General features: G+C 37.2%; 1 protein-coding gene across 2 annotated transcripts in view; it reads left to right on the forward strand.

Annotated features, from left to right (window-relative positions):
• ZEB2 (zinc finger E-box binding homeobox 2) overlaps positions 1–25003 on the forward strand; it is a 101817-nt gene that overhangs the window by 61046 nt on the left and 15768 nt on the right. For both annotated transcript variants that reach the window (XM_023752432.1, XM_023752431.1), the window contains exons 2-4: positions 1–132; positions 4994–5065; positions 24644–24832. The exon at positions 1–132 is cut by the window's left edge and continues 126 nt beyond it. In XM_023752432.1, coding sequence (XP_023608200.1) covers positions 1–132; positions 4994–5065; positions 24644–24832 — 393 coding nt within the window. The remainder of the gene's footprint in view (positions 133–4993; positions 5066–24643; positions 24833–25003) is intronic.

The raw sequence follows: 25003 nt of genomic DNA on the forward strand, positions 1-25003 counted from the left end.
ACCATGAGTCCTCCCCGCACGTGAGCCAAGCTCTGCTGCCCAGAGAGGAAGAGGAAGAGGAGATAAGGGAGGGTGGAGTGGAACATACCTGGCACAGCAGCGACATTCTGCAAGCCTCTGTAGATGGTCCAGGTAAGTGTCAGAGACGACTGGGCCCCTGCCTGTGCCCTCTTACACTAATCTTTCCTACCTAGGGGAACGTCCACAACCAGATAATTAAAATATTTCTTCCCATGGCCCTCGCAGCATAGAGATACCAAAGCTGGTGACAGATTATGAAGTGATAGCAGCGTTATCACATTTCACCACTGACATCTTAGGAAGGGGTTATGTTTCGGTGCTGATGCACGTTGCATACACGAGCTACCTTAGAAACACACAACACGAAGTACCTGCAGCAGGTGTGTAATGCGCGAACCACAGAGCATGATCAAGAGCTGTACATTCAGGGTAGAACTTGGAAGCCACGTAAGAACTCACAACTGACATAATTTAGAAAGTTTTGTGTGGAAATGGTGTAGCAATATCAACTAAAGGGCTGCCAGTTTAATGTTGTTGCAGTGTCTGTCTGACACCTCCTGTTCTAATCCAACCATCTAATCATTCTCCTTTGTTAAGTGTGAATGTGATTTCACACTTTCACCTGGTCAGGTAGCTTTTTTATTATTTAACAGCTAAGCACTTGATAATGATGCCGGCTATTTGGTGGGAATCTCTGGGGAAGTAAAGGTGGTTCAAGGCCAGCTGTCATAAAAATAAGGTAAATTATGTTCAAACTAAAACTTCATTTGCCACTGGGTGAATGGAAGTGACTTGGTCTAAGCTCACTTAGGATGGAACATCACTAAGGTGTGAAATGATTAGCAAAAGAGAATTAGTCTTAGTCCCCTGAATTCCCTCTGCTCATCTTTACTTGGGAAGGTGGCCTATAAAAATTTTTTAAATGACTCCTAATTCACCATTGTGTCTCCTTAATCTCTATTCCCAGCACAGGGAGAAAGCTATCATGGTTTACCCCACCTTGTTTTTTCTTTGCAATAAAAATAACAGCAGTTTTTTTATAGATAGGTGAAGTGAGTGGGAAGGGAAATAGGCACAAGTCTACCTATTGCACGCCAACTATAATAGAAAATTAAAATAAAAAGTCTACCTATATGCTATTGTGATGTCGCAGACTATAAAAATTGAACATAGGCAGAGGAATTGCTTGGTATTCTGGAAGGAGGAAAATAAAAGCACTTCCACTAACCAAAGAAATTAAATGTGGAGGGAAAAAAAACACACAGAAGAAAAGACTGATGGGAGTGTGAGTGCGGTATATTTGTTTTCTCGTTGTCCTAATATACAGTGCCAAGTTTTGTACTCTTTCTGTTTCCAATTTTGCTTTCGGTGAAGGTTTCTCGAATCTCAGCAATCCCACACATAAACATTTATCGTTATATCCATTAAGTCTTAAGGTTTTAGATTTTCAACTATGAGGGAGAACTCAGCCAAAGATGCTTGAAAGATAAATACGTTTAATTAGGGGCAGAGGATGATCATTAAAGGAAGTCTGACTGCTGCAGAAGTCATTAACAATCTTAAATGAAATTTTTATTTTTATGATAGCCATTTACATGTATAATAAGAGCCAATGATTCTTGGGAGCAGTGTGACAGAAAAAGAGTGTGGCGAGAACTCATGTAAGACATACTATTTAAATGAGCTGGTGTTAGCTATTCATATTTGTTAATGAACTAGATATGCAGGGCTATAAGAATGAATGTTCTGATGCTTTAAATTTTAATATCTAGAAATCAAGGGTAAGGACCAATTACTCGAATTTCCACCCTTAAAGGAATAATTAATAATGATATAACAAATGTGCCGCTCCAAACTTCTAAAAAAAAAAGTTTAATTTAAAAAAATTAAGATTGGTAATTGAAAAACAGCCAAAACACCAATGTCAAGCTGTAGTAGTGTGTGACCATGGCAGCTTTTCTGTGCTGGTCATGGATCATGATTCTAAATGTTTTAATATACCATAATCCATATGAATGCCTTACAAGCCCTGTTAGCACCTGTAGTTAATGTTGCCTGAGATACAAATGAACAGGCTGCTCTTTGCTCTTACCTTTATGGTAAATAAACTAGCATTCTGGAGTCACAATAATTAAATAAAATGTAAATCCCTAATCTCATTGGGCTATTTGGACCCAGAAAGTTACCCGGCTATTACCTGTCTATTTCTAATGATTAGTCATGATTTATTGTCCTTTTTTTATATTGTTCCAAAAGTGGTGCCTTGATGTCTAATGAAAAGAAATTGGTCTTAAAAAGCTACTCATTGTTTATCCTGACTCTTAGATAACACATTTTTCTCCTGATAAAATATTTTTTTTATTTATTGTTCAAAACGCACACTACAGACAATAACTCTAATTCTGTTGCTGTTTTATTTAGTAGTGTTTTATCCCTGGTGCCTGGCTGTCTACCGTCCTACCTCAGCACATAGCTCCACTCTGAGATAAGCCCCTCTCCCTTGCTCCTGCTCCCTGGCTCTCTGTCCTTTGTCTGCAGGATGCAGGTTTTGAGCTGAAGAGCGCAGTGGAGTTCTTACTGTGCCTTTCCGGTTCCAGCACAATCAGAGTTTTGTGTTTAGAATTGTCCTTGACATTCTTTTGTCCCACAATGGGGTGGACACAGTGTGCTGGAAACCATGACATCATTATCACTGACACAGACTTAAATAAATCACCTGCATCTTGGCCTCTTTCTGCTTATTCAAGGATTCTTCATCTTCAGGAAGAAAGTGCCCTTTATTTTTACAAACCTTCATCCCAAGGGTGACTGGAAAATGCAAACTTTTACAAGTGTTTTAAAAATAAATATACTATGTGGTTTCAGACACAGTGTGCTGAGTCAGAGGTGTCTTGGAAAATGTTTAAGGTTAGGCGTGAGGCCGGAAGACAGCCAGGACTGACATTAATTCAGAGGGGCTATTCCTAACCTCAGAATTACTATTTTTTTTCCAGAGTCTGGGTCACGTGAAACTTAATTAAATAGGCAGATACATAGTGTTTCAAATACATACCTGGAAAGGCATAGTGTTTCATTTTAATAAATTGAGCTTGGAATTTAAAAAGAATAGGTTGGTGCTCAGCAAATCGAAGCAAAGTACATTCGAGGTAAAAAGTGACACCATTGCAATTGCACCATCTTTGATAAAAGAGGGTAAAGCTAAAGTTACTACAGAGTCCAGTAGACACAAATTGCCGACTACACATTTGTACACCCAGCATTTAATAATTTGGGAAGCAACCACCTACTGTAACTTCTCTTTACTTTTTCATAAGAAAATGACAATGAGGAAGGAAGTGCAGCAGAAATCTTGAACATTACCACTATTATGCAAAAAAAAATGCTGTTAACTGTTTTCCCCTCAGTGACTTGATCTCTCAGATGGAAAACTTATGATACTTCTGACTCTTAGCTACCAGAAATCACATGAGAAGAACGAGGAAGAAAGACACAAAAGCTATATTTATATCTTGTGCTGAACTTCTGAGAAATACCTTAATTTCATTCCTTGCAGAGACTGATAAAAATATCAGATGAGGGAGCCTTTCAACCGATCAATTATTACAATTGACAATACAATTTTGCTATATATTGAACTTCTACATGTTTTATGCAAAATGTCTCTGTGAAAATAGACCTTCAATAAGAGACAAATCCAGGTCCAAGAATAAATTTAAAGTGGTTGTACAGTTTAAACAAATACCATTCAAATGTTCTGGCTGTTATATGTTCAGTGGCATTAAATTAGCATCTATTTATTTTACCTATCAAGCCCATGATTTTTCAGTTCTGAAACCAGAAACAGACAAGCTGCAGGTCACTAACTGTAAAACATCTATTCTAATGTTGCCGTAACATTTGCTAGAACTTGTTCTTTTATCAAATGATTGCGACTAAAATGTGATGAGCAAAGGATGATTAGAATAAATTCGGGAACTCAGAGACCCGTTTATAAAGTTTCTCTTGTTTTAAGTACAATAATTACCACTGGGAAATATTTATACTGGATCGTGTTTGGTTCTCATTAGTACTGTTGTTGTCAAGATACAATTTTTTTAAAAAGTCCATGCTTCATTTACGTATTTGGAGGATTTTGAACTGGCCACTGTCCTTCTCTGCCCTCTCACATAAACTATAATTTGATAGGCAGAAAAGTCAAGAATCCTCCTGTAATATTGCCATTTTAGAAAATGGCCTTTTATCAGGTACGCGTCTTCAACTTTAATGTGACATATCTTCATCTTCATCAGAACATTGAGCTGTTGTTTTATCTGTATGTTTTCCTCAGAAAATGACTCGATTATCTCCTGGGGCATAAATAAGGAAGGGAGATATTTGCAGAGGGGTTGGGGGAAGGAATAAGGAAGCATGCTTTCGAAGGTTTTATAAAACAGTGAAATAGGTGTTTTCAATGCTTGTCTTATAAACTGGGCATTTCGAGTTTCGATATGTAGAATTAGATTTTAAAAAAAATATGCATGTGTAGGTTAGTGCCATACAAAGGGGAGACAAGTATGAAAATAAAATAAGAAATTCTGACTTGCCTCAAACCATCCAGGGTTACTAGAGGCCTAGCAGCTAGCATGGCTCTTTGTAAGTACAAATACTAGTTGCTTTTGACTCTTATTGAAAAAATAATATCTTTCCCCCTGTTTGTCACTAGAACTGCCACCAGAAGAAAAGCCCTTCATTTGCCCCAAATAAGCACCTCTGTTTTTCACAGCTTGCAGTAATGCTTAAAGTAAATAAGTTCTTGTGCAGCTAGCACTATTGGATTCATTCAATTGCCTGAACAAAGCTATTGTTTAGAGGTTTACAACAAGCCTTTTCTCTGTTTCCTTTCAAAGACTCTTCCTTGTTCCTGTGGTTGGCATGCTTAGTATAGTAAGCCTTTTTACAATTTTCAAATGCTAAAGATAATTTTCCCCCACAGAAGAAATGAAGGAAGAGTATGACACTATGGGGCCGGAAGCCATGATCCAGACCACAATTAACAATGGTACAGGTAAGTGAAGCTGACCGCACCAAGCTCACATTTGCCCTGTCATATGGATCTAGCGAGTCGGGGAAAGAAACACTGACCCTTCCATCTGTAGTTCCATGATTTCACAATCAAGTTAGACATTACACGTCTCCTGTTTTGTTGCAAATTAGAACTCTCTATGTTTTGGCATTTTATTCAGCAAATATATCTTAAACCCTTCATTTTCCTGTGAACATTGAGAAAGGTGAAGTGGATGACTAAACCCTTTCAAATCATGAGTTTGGCAAATTTCTGTAAGTAATTTTTACTTTAAAAGATTGCACAGATAATTTTAAAAGCAGAATATAATATGCCTCATCTAGGCACCACTTGATATTGGCATTCAGGATTCAAATGATACAGTGTAATTTTGTTTGTAAAATGTGTTGTTTTTTCAGAAAGATAAACCAAATTTCCATGAACATCCCTCACAAAAATTGATCATTTGAGTTTCTTTTTATTCTGTCTTTACTTTGAATGCTCAGTGCCCTCTAACCCTTCCAAATAATATTGTCTAAGCAACGGTTTTATAAAGAAAAACTGACAGTTTTAATTCTTTTTAGTGGAGCTAAAAAAAGGACAGTGGGCAGGTAGTCAGTGGTATTTTGTTTTCCTGGGCTACTGCTGTAGGATGGAGTCTCCAGACAAAGTCCATGTTCTGTCCCCCAACAGCATCTTCTCTCACATTCTCACAGCACCAGTGCAAATTTACATAGACTCGCTGTGTTTATCTCTTTTCCTGAATAAGGCTAATTATTGTTGGTGTTTCAAACAGCCCTTCACACTACCATTACAAATATTAGCATAGTGCCCAGTATTAAGGTTCTCTTCCAAAACAACACCAAAAAGTAAAATAAAATCACATAACTACTTCCACTCAACTCACCAACTGAAAAAAAGTTACGGTTTTATGAAGTTTTAGAAATGTGAGTAATTAAGGTTATATTCATATTTCTCTTACGTTGATGAACATCATAATAAACCGCTCAGGCTGTGCTTCTATTTAGAATGCTTTTGTTAATAACGTACAAGGCAGTAATTCACTTTCTTGGGTATAAAATAAGAAAAATAATGAAAACCTAGCTACAAAAATAAAACTGCACAATATGGGATTTTGGAAAAAGTATAGAATCCTAATTTTTAGGTACAGCCCTGGCAGTAACTAGCTTCTGACCTAGGGCAAGTCAGTTACCTTCTTTGGAATTCACTCTCTACACCTGAAAAATAAATAGATTGAACTAGTTGCTTCTTAAGAGTGTTTCTAGTTTTAATAGTCTCTGTTGCAGGGGTACCCTCACCATGTAAAATAGAAACATGAAAAAATAACTTTATATAAAAGCATCATAATAAATACCATAAATAAGATACTTTCTACAATGTCCCAACTCATGAGCTCAAATATGGATTCATGTTTCTTTTAAAAATAAATATTAAATTTCAACTTCAAGCATAAACAAATGCTAATTTTATTACCTTTATAGGCAGTTGAAGTGTCACAAAAGTAAATTTATTCCACAAAGTGACAATTTACTGGCTGTTTTACACACTTAAAGTTTAAAGGGAAATTGATAAAAAGTGTTTCTATTCAGAAGATTTAAAAATCAATTTTGAACGTTCTTTCATCTAGCTTTAAGATGCCTTTTCTCATACTGCTTGCTACTCCTTATAGTTTATATGTATTCAGTCAATAAATAAATCAATAAGTATCCATTGACTGTCTTCTCTATGTTCACTGTTGTGGGTATGTGTGGTAGAAGATGGGTCAGGTAGTCCAAGACGTGGTTATTATTTAATTTGGACCATGAGACTAACACTCAAAAAATAATAATGAGCAGTAAGTGAAAATATGTGATAAATATGCAACAAATGTCAAGAACCATAATTATTTCAAATTACGGAAGTAAGAGAAATCCCATCGTGTTAGTATTTAGAAAAGGTTTTATGATGGTGCTGAAACTTGAACTAAGTACATTTTCCATAGTCATAGAGGAGTGAGGAAGAGCTTTCTAGCAAAGGAGGAGTATGTTAGCCAATGAAGGAAACTGCGATATTTATTCAGAGACTAGGAAAAGGATTTGGCCAGGTCCTAGGAGGCAATTCATGGGAAATGAAGTGAACATTTTAAGTTGAATCCAGCTGATGGAGAACACAAAGCAACAAATACAAGTTTGGGTCATGTTACACTACCATGATTTCTTTGGGGGGGGGAAAACCAACTAGAAGTCACTGTAGTCATTCAGGTGTAAAGTGATAAAAAAGCTTGTCCTAGGGTGGTGACAATGATGAAATTAGCAACATGACTTCTTACGGACCCATTGATTCTCTTAGTGATGGAGTCAAAATAGCTTCAAGATTACACTTTGTGTGTTTAGAATATGGTAATACTTGCTATTTCTAGGTAAACAGAAAAAAAGATCCAATTTTGGGGAGAAGACCTTGAGCTGGTTTTTAGACACACATATTTTCATATAAAGGTTAGACAAATATATAGGGGAAGATGAGAATGTCCATTGGAAATGAAGAATTAAAACCCAGGAAATCAGGGCTGGCTATAGATACTTGAGAGTCATGAAAATATATTCAGATAGTTTTTAATATTTTGGGACGATGAGACTTACAATTGACAGTGTGTTTATTGAAACAAGTAGAAAGCTGAGGCCAGGGTTCCTGGTGGGTGGAAAGAAAAGTCAAATTCATTGAAAGAAAAAAGATTTTAAGAGAGAAAAAATATGAAATATTCAGAAGGCAAAGAAAGAAAGTTTCAAAAGGGAGAGAATGGTCAATTCAATCAAAAGGTTCCAATAACTACAATTTTGAAAGAATGCTGAGCAAATACAATGAACTTGTTAATTGGGAATGTACTGCTGATCCTCAGTTTATAACTCAGCCCTGTTAGAGAATAAATACATATCTCTTCCCAACTATAAGTTACTATTTCTTTGCTCTGGCATCTTTTTAGATGCTAAATACATGGGAAATTGAAATGAGACATGTTTTCTGGTTGAAATTACTTATTAATCAACCATATATTTCTCTTCACCCAAGTCCTTCTGATGAGGATCCCACTGACCTCCTCTATCCGTCCCAACTTAACTGATATCTTCCTCAATGAACTCTTATAGAACATATCAGCTAACCTTTCCATAGAGGCTGTAGTGTGTTGTTAATTAATATGTTGTCTTTTCCAAATTAGATTGCAAACTCTAAAAGCCTGGATTGTTTCTTAGGCTACCACATTGTCTATAAGTGTGCCTTAAAATTAATAGGCTCTAAATAAATGTTTTTATTAATGAATGAATATAGAACTGTTTAACATCAGATTCCATTTTTCTTTTCTAATCAAAGCAGAACCAGTAGACACTGGAATATATACATTTTTAAAAAGTTGCTCTAACCTGTTTGGCTCAGTGGTTGGAGTGTCGGCCCCCTGACTGAAGGGTCCCAGGTTCGATTCTGGTCAAGGACACGTGTACCTTGGTTGCAGGCTCGACCCTTGGCCCCTGTTCGGGCACGTACAGGAGGCAACCAATCGATGTGTTGTATCTCTCTCATATCGATGTTTCTCTCTCATATCGATGTTTCTCTATCTGTGTCTCTCCCCCTCCCTCCCACTCTGTCTAAAAATCAATGGAAAAAAAAATATCCTCAAGTGAGGATTAACAAAACAAACAAAAAAAGTTAAGCAATTTTTCTGATAAAAAATTGTTAACTGGAATAACTTTTAGAGGGACGGCAAAGACAATGTCTCTAATATTTCTCTCTGAATACTCATCACACAAAATTCATTCCTAACTAAACGTAAAGACAAGACCTCTGAAGTTCTTCCTCAATTTTACAAATCTACTAAATAGTAAAGTTTAACTTTATATAAATAAAATAGTCTTTTAGAATCTAAAAGCATATCCTTCATAATATATTCTGCTGAGTTTAAATCTGTAAGAAGAAGTGGGAAGGTTTAGTTGAATTGAATCACAGAATTCTAAAATTAAAAGTTACACTCCAGAACAATTCCTTAACTGTAATTTGATAGTTGAGGAAACTAGAAAAAAAAACATGCCACATAGCTAACTGATGGCAGATTGGAAATAAATCTAAATCACCAGACATATCCTTTTGCCTCAAAAGGGTTCCCACCACTCTGAGGAGCTGATGCTGCTAGAAACGATGGCATCATCTTTGACATTTACCTACTTTGTCTAATTAGTCATTAAACACTATGAATTCTACTGTCACACTGTCATACATCACTTGTATCATTTTAAATCCTCATCTTTCATTTGAGTCTTATAATATCTTGCTAACTGGGCCCCCTGTTTTCAATTCCTAATTTCTTTAATACATTCTTCACACTAGCAAAGTAAGTTAGGAGTTGTTTTTCTGACACTTAGGGCAGATGGATAATTGTAACTCATCCCCCATTCCATTCAGACTCAACCTTGAATGATTCTCCATTGGTTTCAGAATGAGTAGGCTTTTGAGCTGAGTTGACACCTCCATGATCTAACTCCATCTTGCCTTTAACACCACTGCCCAGAATATACCCCAGCTCGGAAAGGCTGCTTACCATTTATACCCCTTTGCCTTTGCTCATGATTTTCCTTCAACCTAGGAAGCCATTGTTCTTTCTTAGCCTGAGAGCTTTCTTAGCCTGACAGCATCACACACCCTCTTAAAGGCCATCTCCACCATCTCCATCTCATCATCTCTAACTCAGGATTAACCATTCATTCCTTTGAGAGGCTTCTTATAGGATCTATTTCATTCTCTCTCATATTATATTTAGTCACCTGCAGGTATGTTTCTCCCCACTAAATTGTAAGCTACTTGAGGACAGGAATGGTATGGGGTTTTGGTTGCTTTATTACCATAAATCCTGGAATGGTCTAGGTCAGAAGTTTTGAAGAAATGAGGGAGCAAATGAGAGACAAACAACACTTGCTTTCCCTTTCACCTTTTCAAGTTGACATCTTTTTGACCCCTCGCCTGAAATAACTAACCAGACAGTTTCATCTCTCATTATTCTAGTCTCCCAAACAAGAAAGACTCCGTTACATTTGATTGCTCTCTAGTCTTCATGCACTCCTCTATTTCTCAGTTCACATTTTTCCAATAATTCTTTTCTCATTGTCTAAATCTCCTTCTAGTATCCTTAATTGCACCTTAGTACCTATCGGACAAAATGCACATTCTTCTCTGGTATTAAGTGCCATCCATTTCATACCAATAATGTTTCATTCTTATCAGACCAAATCCTCAGTAATATCTGGAAAGAATCACATTTAGGCCAACCTGAATCTCTGCCCATGCTTTTCCTTGACATGATAATCTCTCTCTCCCTTTCCCTCCAGTCATCCAAATTGTCCCCACCCTTCAGGGCCATCTCACATCCCATTTCCTTCATGTGGTCATCCTTGAACACCCAGACCACACCAATCTCGTCCTCTCTGAAACCCCACCGCCCTCAGGTGCACATGACTAATTTGGGCATGCTGCATTGTTCCTCTTTATATTGTTTGCACCTCTTTCACCTACTTAATTTCATGAGGATAAAGCAATTTCTTCAGCTGTAAAGTGGAGGTAGATTATAATGATACCTACCTCATAGGATTGATTGCTGAGGTGATTAAATACATTATATATGTATATATGTGTGTATATGTATATGTATATGTATATGTACATATATCTTAAAAGTGCCCCTCAAAATATTTGCTTTAAGAAGGAAACTATTCCCTGTTTCCCTCAAAGTGCCCAGTATAGCAGTGAATACACATGGTACACATTATGACTGATAAAATGAATAAATGAATAAACAAGTAATTGGTGGAGAAGAAATGGACTTTGGGAAGAAAACCTCAGTAGGGGAAAGCATTCCCTGTGGCAGGGATTAAGTCCAGCATCTTCAGGGTGAAACCAGAATTTTAGTTCCTAAAGTCAAGTTGTTAAAGGCAAAGGGCAACATCCTAGGGCAGTGGTTCTCAACCTTGGCTGCACATTAGAATCACCTGGGAATCTTTTTAAAATCCTGATTTCTGGGCCTCATCCTCCGGAAATTCTGTTTCTTTGTTATGGGGTGAGGCCACAACATTAGTAACAAAAAGACAGAATTTCTGGAGGATGAGGCCCAGAAATCAGGATTTTAAAAAGATTCCCAGGTGATTCTAATGTGCAGCCAAGGTTGAGAATCACTGTCCTAGGGTATCACTACTTTTGACAACAAAGTTAGATTAGCAGCATAGCAAAATTGACTTATAACAAACATAAAGCATTGCAAAATATGATTTATATTAATAATTTCCCACATTTCACTTAATGTTGCTACATTTGTTTTAATATTTTAAAAACGAAAGAAATTGTATGTTTTAACACATAAAACAAAGCATATATTTTCACAAGGAATCTTACATCTTTCTGATGTTAATCAGATTCAAATTCAGAATGAAATTATTATGTAGAAGTTTTAAGAGTGTGTGAAAAAACTGTTTTCCAAGAAGATTAGAGAACTGGAAAAACTTAGGAGCATTATAAACATGAGTTTGCCTGAGAGCTAGTAGTAACAAGGATCTATGGTAGGTACATGGTGATCATTAGCATTAATGCGGTTCCACGTGCATATCAAGACCCAAATAGGCCCCTGTTGTTTCCTCTTTGAAAGTGTGAAAGTTATATTTACTCAGACAATCTACTACTCTAGTTATAAAGGGCTATTAATAACCACCTGCGCCGCTGCTTCCTTTGCTGGGAAAAGAAAAACACCTTGCATCTAGAAACCGGGCAAAGCCAATTTAAGTCTCCGTTCTTAATCTTACATAATGCAAGCGAATTATTGCCCAAGAAGTAACCATATATATTGACTCTAGATATAGTCATTAAATAAGCTTCCAATATTTTAAGAATAATGTATACCTGCTTTTACATATGAAAGGCAAATGTTGTTTTGGGGTGCTCCAGATTCTAGAGTCAGATAAACTACATTTGAATTTTGTCTCTACCAATTACTAGTTACATGAACTTGAATATATAATAAGCCTTCATTACTACATCACTGAAGTGGAAATAATGATTCCCTGTGTACAAAGTCTCATTGTAGGGATTAAGTGGCAGAGCATTTTTAAAGTACTTAATACAAAGCCTACCATATACTAGACGCTCACCTGCTTTGTTTTGTTTTTGCCTGTTTGCATGTACAAGTAAGATGTAAACTACATTATTCATTAAGAAATACTGTAAATGCATTCTGAACTGTTTTCTCCCTTCACATTGGCTCCTCACAGACTCCTTCTCTAGAAAACAAAAATACAATATTTAACAAATTTAGAGTGGAAGGACTAACCAGTCCATTTTAAGAGCCTTTGCTAATTACATTCCTTTGACATCTTGGAAAACTACTCAGACAAGTTTTAGTACAAGTTTCTTTTCACTGTCCTCACAATGCATTTGAGGTTAAAATATGAAGATTAAGAAGGAATAGCTTAATTTTCTATCTGACATCATCTTTAACTAGCATCCTTTTTTTAAATGTGGAAGAGGTTTTGGTAGTCTTTATAATGTTTGTATATAATGATGATGAAAGCTATCAGAGATTTTCTTTTACTTGGTCACTGATTAGCATCAGGAATCATATTTTTTTCTTTCTGTCCTGTATAACAGTCAATAAACAAAGAATAAAATATTTGTCACTTGTTAATAACCACTAAAATACTTACATTCATTCTCTTCAGTCAGAGTATTTGTTTAGTTGTTTAGTGCAGAATTTGAACTGAGGCTTAAGAAAGAAACTTTAAGGAAATAGAAAACCTAATTCCAGTCCTTAAGGAATGAAAAATCTTACAGTGTCAATAGAAAAAACTAAAAATGAAAGAAATTGTATGTTTTAACACGTAAGACAAAGCATCTATTTTCACAAGGAAACTTACATCTTTCCGCTGTTAATCAGATTCAAATTCAGAAAGGCAACATTCATAAATAAGTGTATCCTCGTTAACTACTGAGATTACTAGTCACTTAGGGAGACCCTACTAGGTGCAAGGCATTTTGTTAGGCATCATGAAAGATACAATGAATAATCACTGTCATTAAGGATTTACATTCAATTGGGTGAATAAAACAATGGTGGATGAATAAGAAATGTGTGTAAACTGTTTAGCACAATGTTAGACATACTAAATGTGTAATCATTGGTAGCCATTCTTATTAATTATTTTAATAATATATGGATAAGATGTTTATTTGAAACACAACAAGCTATATAGGTTCAGGTGAAAAGTGTTCCATATTGCAAAGAGCTTCTGACAGTATAAGATCAATTATTGGGGACATGAAGACAGAAGGTTGTAAATTTTAGGGAAGATTCTCTTCAGGACAAAGGCTTGCTGAACATGCCTCTGCAAATGAGAGCAAGAAAGAAAGGCTGAAAATGTGAGACTGGGTGAAAGATTAAGTAGGTTATCAGAAGAGCTGTGAGGGGATAGCTCTAGAAGGTAGCCTTGGCTATGGGAAGAGACACATGTTTAGCAATAAAATTTAAAAAGAATGGAAGAATAATGGCAGATTTCTTTGATTGAACTTAAGGTAGTTTAGGGAATTCGCATCACATGAGTTGCATTCTTTGTAGTAAGTAGGAAAAGAACTCATCAGTTGACAGACAGTAAGGGAATGAGAGAGGGTTGGAATATTGAGAAGTGAAAATGTAGAGTAGTTGCTGTGGACAATGTATGGAAATTCAATTATCATCATAAAAGAGTATCCTATTTTGATAACATAGACTGAAATAAGTCAATACAATTATTAAAGCTTCTTTAGACATTTTGGATACTGTAGGGGCAGGGAAAATGAGCTAGATTTTAATTTGTCAGGTAAGAATAGAAGAATAGAAGATAGGGATGGAAGTGATTTCAGGCTCCAAGGTGAACTGAGACAAGTATAAAATCAGAATGGGTGAAATAGACTGGAGGACTTGTCAGGGCCTGATTATCACAATGAAGTACCTGTTTCAGGGAATGAGGAATGCAATGATGGGAAAGGACAGACAATTGAAATCAGAGATTGAAAGTGTCAAGTTTCAGTTTATAGAGACGGAATTGTCCCAGAGTTAGCCTAGTACCAAGGTGTTTCCATCCATGTTGCTGAACTAGAGAAAGTCAAAGCACTATGAAGCCAGGATTCCCCATGGACTATCTTTTGAGTAATGAAGTTTTCCAAAATGACAATAATGGTGGCCTGGGGTAAATATAATACTAGGACGAGTGTCATTTTACCAGAGCTATATAGGTAGTGTTAGAAAATATCATGGAGAAATGGATGACTTAAACTTCAAAAAATACGACTAGAGATTGGAGGCTTTTTGAGGGTAGAGGTTAAGTTTGCTCTTCTCCGTGGTTCCTCTCAGTAGGCACAGCGTTCACGTAGCCTTGGTGGTTGATAAACAGGTTATTTGTTGAATTAATGAATAAATGAATAAACAAATAGATGCTGAACAAATTAATAAAATAGGAACACTGCTTTGAAAGGGTAATGTGAATTAAGGAGTATGTTGACCGATCCTCTTTGCTCTTTGTGTGAAGACAGATGAAAGCAGGAGTAGCTCAGTTGGCAAGGCTGTGAGGGATGGGAAATTATCAAGGAATGACACAGTTTCATTCATTGGAAGAAGTGGAACACATAGAGGAAGGTATCATTAAGCATGTGGGAGGACAAACAAGTAATATGCGAGATGGGAAAGCAAAATGAACCGTGAATAAAGTCTCTAATCCTAAGTTAAACTTGAGATATTTTTATTTACTATAACCATAATAGTTAATACAAATTCACCTTTGCAAGGTGCTTCATGAACTTACTCTATATTGAGTGCCTTTAGAAACATGATTAAAAATAAGAAAATTCCAAATTAGGAAAATTTACAATTATTAAATATTAAATGGAAATTTTAAATAAGCATCTCAAATGGTGAATTTGAAGTACTTTTATGATGTTTTTGCTTTGCCCCAATAGACTGAGACATGGATTAACCAGTAAGAAATAAGCAGGGACATGAAAAAAAGAGAGAAAAAAATTTAAAATGTAATCTTTTATTTACATTGAATTTGGCATTTACATTGGCTTTCCCCATACAAATTTGATGGTGTTTTAATGTTGTTTAGAACTATTTATAATGTCATAGTGAACTTTTCAGCATCTAGAAGCTATTCAGGTCATAACCAAGCAGTTAGGCATGATGAGAAACTAAAAAGATGGGGTTCTCTCATTCTTTCCCTCATAATGAGTCATTATGATATAGTTGAAAACTAATGGGTTAAGAGTGAGGACACATGAATTCTCCATCCAGCTCTTCTGGAAACCATTTGTGTCACTTTGCATGAATCGTGGACCTCACTGTACCTTCGTTGTGTCATCTGGTAAATGAGGAAATTCGACTAGAAATTTTGGACTCCACGCCACCCTACCCCTCTTTCTAATAACATTTTACCAGAAAGCAGGGGCAAAGAAAACAAAAATCACGGGGCTGCTATAGTTGGCGTGGGAGGGGGGCGTTCTCTGGGATCCTGCCTCATGATATCATACCCAGGAGAGCACCGTCACAGGGCCCTGAGCTTGAAGGGCCTCGCTCTTGGCCCATTGCTTTGCTGTTGACATGTTGCACTAGGCCCCACAAATGATGTAGCCAGACCTGCTTATACCTCAAAAAATGCACTATGATAATAGCAGAGTATAAGCCAGAATGGGAAGGGCTGGGGTCAGGGATTTGAGTCCTAAACAAACGCTGTCCAGGTTTACGGAGTCTTTCCAGGTGTCTACTGAAAAATTGAATTCTGAGTACAGATCTAGACCTAGATTCAAAATCTTGCGTGAGCAAGAAGCGTTATGGGCCAAGGTATAACTCTCCTCAATTGGTAATGTTAGTGGTGAGGTTAGCAGCCTAGCAAGCAGTTAAGCCTCCTTAAGCACGAATTCTGAGTCATATCATTAACACAGAGAAAGTGGGGGAAAGAGTAAGACATTTTCTGTACCTTTATTATCGTCTTGGTTTAAAAAGTTCCAAGTCCTCTTATTACTCTTACATGGAGATTAAATTTAAACTTTTTAATTAGCTAGCTTTCTTATAGGGGTAACAGAAGCCACACAATTTTGATCATGAGGTATTTCTCAGCAAGGCTTGAGTGGATGTATAGTGTTAACCAATTGTGCAAGATCAGATTATTAGATAATTCAATTTAGTACCTACATACTTAACAAGGGGTCATATTAATATAAAGCATGTCATTTTCTTCTTTTGTATGATAGTGATCACATTGTTATATGATGGAAGAGTTTTATCATCTAAGTCAGATATGTCCTGCAAATTATCGTTTTAATTTTTAAGTTAATTTCCTACAATGAGTTTTCAAAAATAAAGTAGAGAAAAGAGAGGTTCCGAGCAGGGAAAACAGAAGCAGCCCTTGGCAGGTTGGACGGGAGGGTCATTTCAGACTATAATCAGCGTACACCAAGAAGAGCCTGTCACTTCCTGGCTGGTGAATGCTGTGGTTTTATTCGCTTTGTTTGTGATTAGAAGCAGCTAACTTCACAGCAAGGATTCCCACAGAAAAGAACTGACATCCCAAGCTTTTTGAGTGTCCCCTCTTTCATTCAGCAAATACTCAACAAGCACTGTGTTCCTTGTGGCATCGTCTGCAGTTTCCAGGCGGCTCCAAAATATAGTTTCTAAATCTGTGGATGTGGATCCTCCATCAGAAAGCTGTGTTTGTTTGAGTTTTTAATCTAGAAGAATATGGCAAAAAAAAAAAAGAGCAAATTGATTAAGGCCCTGGTCGGCAAACTGCGGCTTGAGAGCCACATGCGGCTCTTTGGCCCCTTGAGTGTGGCTCTTCCACAAAATACCCCGTGCGGGCGCGCATGTACAGTGCGATTGAAACTTCATGGCCCATGTGCAGAAGTCGGTATTTTGTGGAAGAGCCACACTCAAGAGGCCAAAGAGCCGCATGTGGCTCGAAAGCAGCAGTTTGCCGACCACTGGATTAGGGTGATTAATTACGTGAAATTATGAAATTCTGAAACTTCAAGGATAGCCCAGAAAGCATATACTGGTTCATTTTGCAGGTGAGGATATAAAAATAATAAGCAGCTGAGCCATTATGAGGAGTCCAGTGACCCAGAACCTGGTCTAATCATTGAGTTATTGAGCATCTGCTGTGTGCTGGGCACCGTACAAGGACCTGGTAATAAAATCTGCGTAAGACATGATCCATGCCTCTGCCAGCTCACAGACATGTAAACAACAGATAACAAGGTGATATAAGTTCGAAAATTGAGATATGCAGATGATACTCAGTCACTGCAGGCCTGGGATATGAGCTCAGGATGAAATAGTCGGGAAGGCTACCTGACATAGGAGCAGTTTTGTGCTGTTTCGCAAAACCATGTTACTGAATGCCCGTTGAGCCAGGTGAGTCAAAGGACTGAATTCCCAGAGTAGTGATTCTTAAACTGGGTGAGTATCAGAATCAGCTGACAGACTTGTTAAAACACAGATTGCTGATTTCATAGGTCTGAGTTCGAGCCTAAGCAACTGCATTTCAAACAGGTTCCCAGGTAATACTCATGCTTCCAGCCTGGAGACCCTATTTTGAAACACTGCCTTAGCATCCGTACATGTTGTGTAACATGAAAAGCTCACGGAATTGCTGGGCAAAAACATCTTACTTTATAAACCTCTTTAAAATACAATAAAATAGTCTATGAGTCGTTTTGGTAATATACCAATTCCAAATTTTTAGATTCTACAGTATTGTGAAAGATAATACATATTATCTAACTGGAAATTTTTTTTAAGGCATGGCTTCTGTAGGATACATAGCAATCACAACTTTCTAAGGGTTAGTAGTCTCTCCATCTTGATATTCACAAGCCCCTGAGATAAAGCTAACTTTAAAATTAGACTCTGTCCCTGGCTGGGCTACTTCCTGGTGTTGGGGGAGATATTTGATCCTGCAGAGTAGTACAGATTCCTATCTCCCCGCTCCTTCTGCAACTCTCTCTCCTAAAGCTCTTGCACGTGGGACTCTCATTGGCATCAGAACACGTGTTCCCCCGAGAAAGCCATGTCAGAGCAGGCGTGGAGAGAGCAGCCCAGACCCTGTACGAATTCCCAAGAAGAGAAGAAAACTCTGTTGCTTTTGATGAGCCTTCCCTGGCTTTACACACACCTCTGCAGCAGTCGGAGGCTCTGGTGGGCTGCCCCGTAGCTCTGTAGTGAGAACAAGATCATCCTCGGCCCTCACGGTTGTTTTTAGATGTCTGGCACCAATATGCATATTGGGAGCCTTCTGCAGAAAGGCACACGTGCGTTTTTCTTATGATGAAAGGCTTATACTCCATTAGTTAGTCAACTTTAAACCAAGCAGCGTGAGAATTTTTATTCCTCAACAAATGCTGAGCACGGGCTTCTTCCTAAAAAATTCAGTACAAATGACAGTTAAAAATAGTTTTCTAATCATGTAAAATGTTGTTAATAAAGAGACAAGTTTTCAGAAAGATGATGATTAGTTACCTACATTTGTGATAGTTTCTTCTGGTCCCTTCGCCTGGATATATGAAGTGAGTGAATGCCAGATTATATGTCATTTCTGCATCATACAGAAGAAGTATCCATACACATGTATATAGATATTATCCCGAGCAATACATATATGCATTTATATGTCTATATATTGATGGTTCACAAACATTTTATGTAAGTGTCTCTACATATAAGAGTCACAGAACTAGGCAAAAATTATTAATCAACATGATTGCGTCCTACCCCAACCACACTCTGGCACTAGTACTCACTCAATAAACAGTTATTAAACACGGGGATGGATGAATGATTCCACTCAGGCTTTTACATATACTTGCTTCAGCTCTTCTAGAGCCTCCGAGATATTTTCCTTTCCAGAAGAATTATTTATTCATTTTGATGTTTATTAAAATGGCTTAGCATAATATTCAAATATATTTCTTCAATTTCTAATGAAAATTAAAAACATGCTGGGTACTAGACAAGTGATAATAGAGTACCTGTCTTCCTACATGAACCCATACTTGTTACAAATAATGAAAATAAATGTTGAGGCAATAAAAGTAAAGAGAGGAAAACAGAAAAGGAGAAGGATTAAGTCTCATAATTTACTTTGTAAACACTAAGTAAAATTCACTTTTAAGAATTTTTGAGAAAGTATCTTAAAACAACTCAATTATGGGTGTGTGTGTGTGTGTGTGTGTGACTGATTTCTTTTATTTCGAGTTCTGTTAACATTGCCTGTTTTTATTTATTTTATTATTGTTGTTGTTATTATTTTGTCCTCACCAGAGGACCCGAGGATATTTTTTCCATTGGTTTTTAGCAAGAGTGGGATGGTGACAGAGAGAGAAAGAGAGAAACTTTGATGTGAGAGAGACACATCATTGGTTACCTCCTGCATGGGCCCTGACCAACTAGGGCTGGGGATCAAACCTGCAACCCAGGTATGTGCCCTTGAACAGGAATCAAACCTGTGACCCTTTAGTGTGTGGGCTGACACTTTAACCATTGACCCACACTGGCCAGGACAATATTGCCTGTTTTTTAATCAATAATTTTTAAAATCAGTCCCTAGTGATAACTACTATTATCTGTCTAACAATATCAATCTCAGCTAGCCGATGTGACTCAGTGATTGGGCATTGACCTATGAACCAGGAGGTCATGGTTTAATTCCCAGTCAGGGCATATGCCTGGATTGCAGGCTCGATCCCCAGTAGGGGTTGTGCAGGAGGCAGCTAATCAATGATTCTCATCATTGATATTTCTATCTCTCTCTAAAAGTATATTTAAAAAATAAAAATAACAATCTTTATCATAAGCTAGACATAAAGGCATTTATGAAAGTATTATTGATAAGCAACATTAGTGAGAGAGAGACAATCATATTTACAAGAAATTTGAGGCTTTTTCACTTGTAGAGACCTAGAAATTTAACCTAACAATAATAAAATATGTGTGGCTATGAGGAAACATTTTTAATTAATGAAATTCTTTTTTTAGACAGAGAAAGTTTACTTGACCTTCAGGAAAGTGGAGATATTTGCAAGACATCAGGGTAAATTTTAGGACTAAATACAAAATCTCTGGAGACGGTATGGGAAGAAATTACTTGAGGCTTCTTGCGAATTTTATTATGGTTTGATCATAAATACCATGCAAATATCCTTTGTCAGTGTGTTTTGGCAGTTCTTCCTAGGAGATCAAGGAGTGAAGAGGATTACAAAAAAAAAAAGGAAAATGAGGTTGATTTTAGACTAGAAAAATGCAGTGGGGAATTCTATAACTTTTTAGCCAATTTTCTACCTCATTCCTGTGTCCACTATACAGTATTCCAAAATCTTTACAGAAACCAAAACTGCAAACTTCAAATTGAATCAAAACTTCATCTCTCCCAACAATGTTGAGAATAACCAAAATGTAATCTCATCATTGTTCTACTATAGCAGTTAGGGTGCTTTGGGGTCTAAGAGACTAAACACTCAGGCCTAAGGTTAGAAAAGGGAATGTCCCGGGTCACAGAATCTAGGGAGGTTGACCACAGAGCTCCTGGAAGAAGAGGTGCACCTTGACCTCAGAAACAAATACAGCTAAGAATGTCCTGTCTGGACCTGCTCTTTGTCTCTACTTCTCTCTGTTTACCTGCGTCATCCTCTCTCTTCATAAATCTTATTCTACATGGGATATATGAATTTCTTTGTTGTACCTCTTATAGCTATAGTCACTTGCGGGGAATAAACTTCTTTGATGCTCTCTTTGGAACAAAGTCCTAAAATCATAGGGAAGGGATTGGTCCAGGCTACCCCTGGACCATGTGGCCTGTTGAATGGAGGACTCAGATTAGTCCACTTCACGTGCAGCTTAATTCACTGTGACTGGGGGAGCAGGATCGTGCAATAATAACATGGCAGCTGCCATGGGTATCATAAAGCTTGGCAACAGGGAAAATGGGGAGCCGTTCCCAGGCAAAGGAGAATGTTGTGGCGTGAGGCAGGAAAACCATAGCAGCACCAGGCAAAACCCACATTATATCCATGATGGTTATACGTAGTTCATGGAAGGCTAGGCTCTAGCCCACTTAAATGACTCTAAATGTTGAGATACATAACTAGCATTCCTATACCACATGAAGCAAAGTCCCGATGGAGCAAATAGAAGTAAATGATTGAGTGCTATCTTCCTCATGAAACTCTTTTTGAATACTTATGTGGGCCCTATCAAATGAACTCTTGCAAGTATTTATGATGGCCACTACAGTTTATCACATAATTGTTCTACAATTGTTTGAATAGTAGGCCTAAGTTTCTAGCTCAACTATAGGTATCTTATCTTATGCTTCTTTTGACTGGAAGACTACTACATCAAGATTAGTGTTAAGGGCATAATTTATTCCACATATAGTCCATAAATGATTTTTGAGAGCCTACTAATTGCTAGGCAACATCCTCAATCATGATACAAAGATAATCAAAGATGATCCTTAAAGAAAGCACATGATTTCATGTTTTTTGTCTCCATGTCACTTGACATAGAAGTCTAGCATGGCCAAATTTGATCTAGCAAGTGAATTGGCTCTCCAAACACCAGTGATGTATCTAAATGCAGTTTAGTTTGCCTATCCAGAAAAATCAGAATTTCCCTCCTTTTTAAGCCAAAAAGCTATTAATGCAAATCCAAATTAATTTGCATTTGATTGCATTTCTGATGGAAACATTCATGTGCAAATCAAAATTCATGCAAAAATAGCCAGATAATTCAAATAGTTGCTGAAATATCAAGATAAAATTAGGATGTTAAATGTACATCTATCATATCTACTAGGACTAAGGATCTTTAAATGGGACAGTGCTCTTGAAATAAGTCATGTCTTGAACATTTAACATTTGAGTAGATCTGGGTTCAGAGGGAGCTATTGCATTACTTTCTACTGCCAGAGTGCTGAAAAAGAGGTCAGTCATTGGTCAAATCCGTTAAGTTGTTCAAAACAGGTTCATCTGGATCCACCATTTTCCCCTTTATCTTTTTCTTGCCCTTAAAAACAAAGGATTTTGATAGATCTGAAGTGATTTTGATGATCCCAAACCATGGACAGATAGTTTGTGCAAGTCGGCAGTTGCTTCATACTTTCTAGTGACTTAATGGTGCAAGTTAAATGACACCATCACAATCATCACCAATAATTATGTTTTGGAAAACGTCCACAGCATCATGAGCATACCAGTGGAACAGCGATCTGACTTATTCTTCTAAAAAAATACTTCAGATTTAAGATTCCAAGATTCCAAGAAAAGATTTAAGCCAAATTTTAAGATATAAATTATTAATCCACTATTGCACATTCCAAAGCTATATTTGAAGGACATATAGGTCTTGGAATCACACCATTGCTCTTGTTGAAATTAACAGAAGTTTGGAGTGGCAAAAGAGAAAAGTTTGAGATCACCGTATTTAGGATTCTTAGCACTTAGTTTAATAGTCTACAAAGTGTAATGCTCCCCGGTTCTCTTTTATGTGATCCAATGTATTAGCTTATAGTTTCAAGTCTTTTTAGCATTCCAGTGGTTCTACTTTGGTGAATGTCACCTACCGTACATCAAATTTGAAAAACCTGAACATGAAGGAGGATCTTAGCCTCATCCTCTTTGGCACACCCGGTTCTTCCCCAACACTAGTGATTTTACTTCGGAAGTATCTCTCAAATCTAGCCATTTCTCTTGTAGTCTCTATCACCAATTCCTTAACTTTTATCTTTTGCAATCCTTGTCACGCCATAGCTGGATTTGTCATTTAAAAATGCAGATAATCCATAATTCCATCCAACCATTCTCCTTGCTTAATACCCTTCAATGTCTTCCTGTTTCTCTTACAATAAAACCCAAACCCTTAACAGGGCTGACACAGGCTGCATGGTCTGGTTCCTGCCTGCCCCCTCACCCTTGCATCACGCTGGCCCGCTTTCACTCTGCACTCCAGCACTGTCCTTTCAGATCCTGGGATGTACCATGTCCTTCCAGTCACCACTGCTCTTCCCTAGCTTCTAATTTAAAACTTCAGGCATTTTCCATTAAAGCTTTCCTGACCTTCCAGACCCCACCAGGTCCCCCTGTTACTTCTTCCATGCCACCATGCAACTTCCTTTCATTATACTTGAGTTTGTAGTGTCATATTTGTTTTTGAGACTATATCACTTGTATTAACTGCTCTCGTGGCTTTCTGAAGTATGAGACTGGATCCGTTTTTTGCTTATCCAAACAAGACCAGATGAGTGTCACATACCAGGCATTCAGTAAATACTTGTTGAATTCATGGAAGGTTCCACTTCCTATTCTCATCTATAATTCACACATTCATAATAGTGAAAGCCAAAAATAAAAATAAAAATGGAATGACTTGCTTGAAGATCACCCTGCCACAAATTGCCAGAGAGAATTAGTGTAGCGAGTTCTGTGATATCTTTTATGGCAGAGAAGGCGAGATGAAGAATATGGTGTTCTCAAGGTTAACTGCTCTCAGAAACTGTGAAAGTGGAACTCCACCATGAATTGTACAAAGCAAAGGACTTTTTGTCACCTCCTTGTAGTGGAGAATAATGTAACAGACACTCTCCCAACTCTGTCTTATGCATAAAAATTTTATTTAGAATATTTAAGCCCCACGCGTTTCAGAAACATACCTAGTAGTTTCAAATATACACAGTCTTGTCACACAAGTTGCTAAAATTGATTTATAACAATTATTCATTTCATGGGAATAGAGTCATAACTACAGTATTTAAAAGTAACATCAAACTCACACAGCCATATAGCCATTTTCTTACCTTACCCTGTTACCTTTTATTTCTATCAGTCATGAGCTTAATTTTATTTTCAGCAGCTTTAAAATACTGAGCTACATATTGAAATTATAGGAAAAGATAAACTGCCACATTCCATGATTTTTTTTAAACACAGCCCCGGTATTATCTCTCTAGGAATATCTGTGCTTTTGCATCTGTCTGGGAGTATGTAGTCCTGGTTGTCTGTGATATTCAGAGTGGAGCGTTAAAAGCTTATATTTAGCAACAGGATGTAGCTGTGGTTAGGGACGTTAAGTTTAGTGGACAATAAAAAATTAAATATACCTTTATTAAAAGAGAAGGAAGTTTTATATAGGCTATTAAAGTAGCTCTGAGCTAATATTATCTCTCCCTCTTATGAATCTTAGAATGTAGTTCAGCTTTTTCAAAAAATTTCCCTAGAAATCATTTGTGAAATTATGTGGACGGGTATCCCTGGAAAAAGAAAATAAAACATGCCTATGTAACTTAAAGCAAAGTCCTCTTTTTTGTATATACGAGTAAACATGTACCCCCAAACCAGTCATCTGCAACATTTCTTACAAATAAACTAGGCATTTGTAGTCTTTTTCTAAGTTACCATGTCTTCCTAGCAATGATGTAAGCAGACTTGGACTGCTAGGAGGAAGGCCCTGAAAAGACATGTCTTCTCCTTTTATGATTTCAGTTAAGAATGCAAATTGCACAGCAGACTTTGAGGAATACTTTGCCAAAAGGAAACTGGAGGAACGCGATGTCCACGCGGTCAGCATCGAGGAGTACCTTCAGCGCAGTGACACCGCCATCATTTACCCAGAGGCCCCCGAGGAGCTGTCTCGCCTTGGCACGCCCGAGGCCAATGGGCAGGAAGAAAATGGTGAGGCTGTAATTCATTTTTAGCCACTACACTGACCTCTGCAGCTGTTACAATTACAAATGCACTACATGCCTGGGTGTTTACCTTAAAATTTGAAGAACAGCTGCAGAGGCATGGAATTTCATGAGCAAAGATTAGAACTGTAATTTTAGGGTATTGTGAAATTTTTTT

Source organism: Myotis lucifugus, unplaced genomic scaffold (assembly GCF_000147115.1).
Source record: "Myotis lucifugus unplaced genomic scaffold, Myoluc2.0 scaffold_32, whole genome shotgun sequence".
Taxonomy (NCBI): Eukaryota; Metazoa; Chordata; class Mammalia; order Chiroptera; family Vespertilionidae; genus Myotis; species Myotis lucifugus.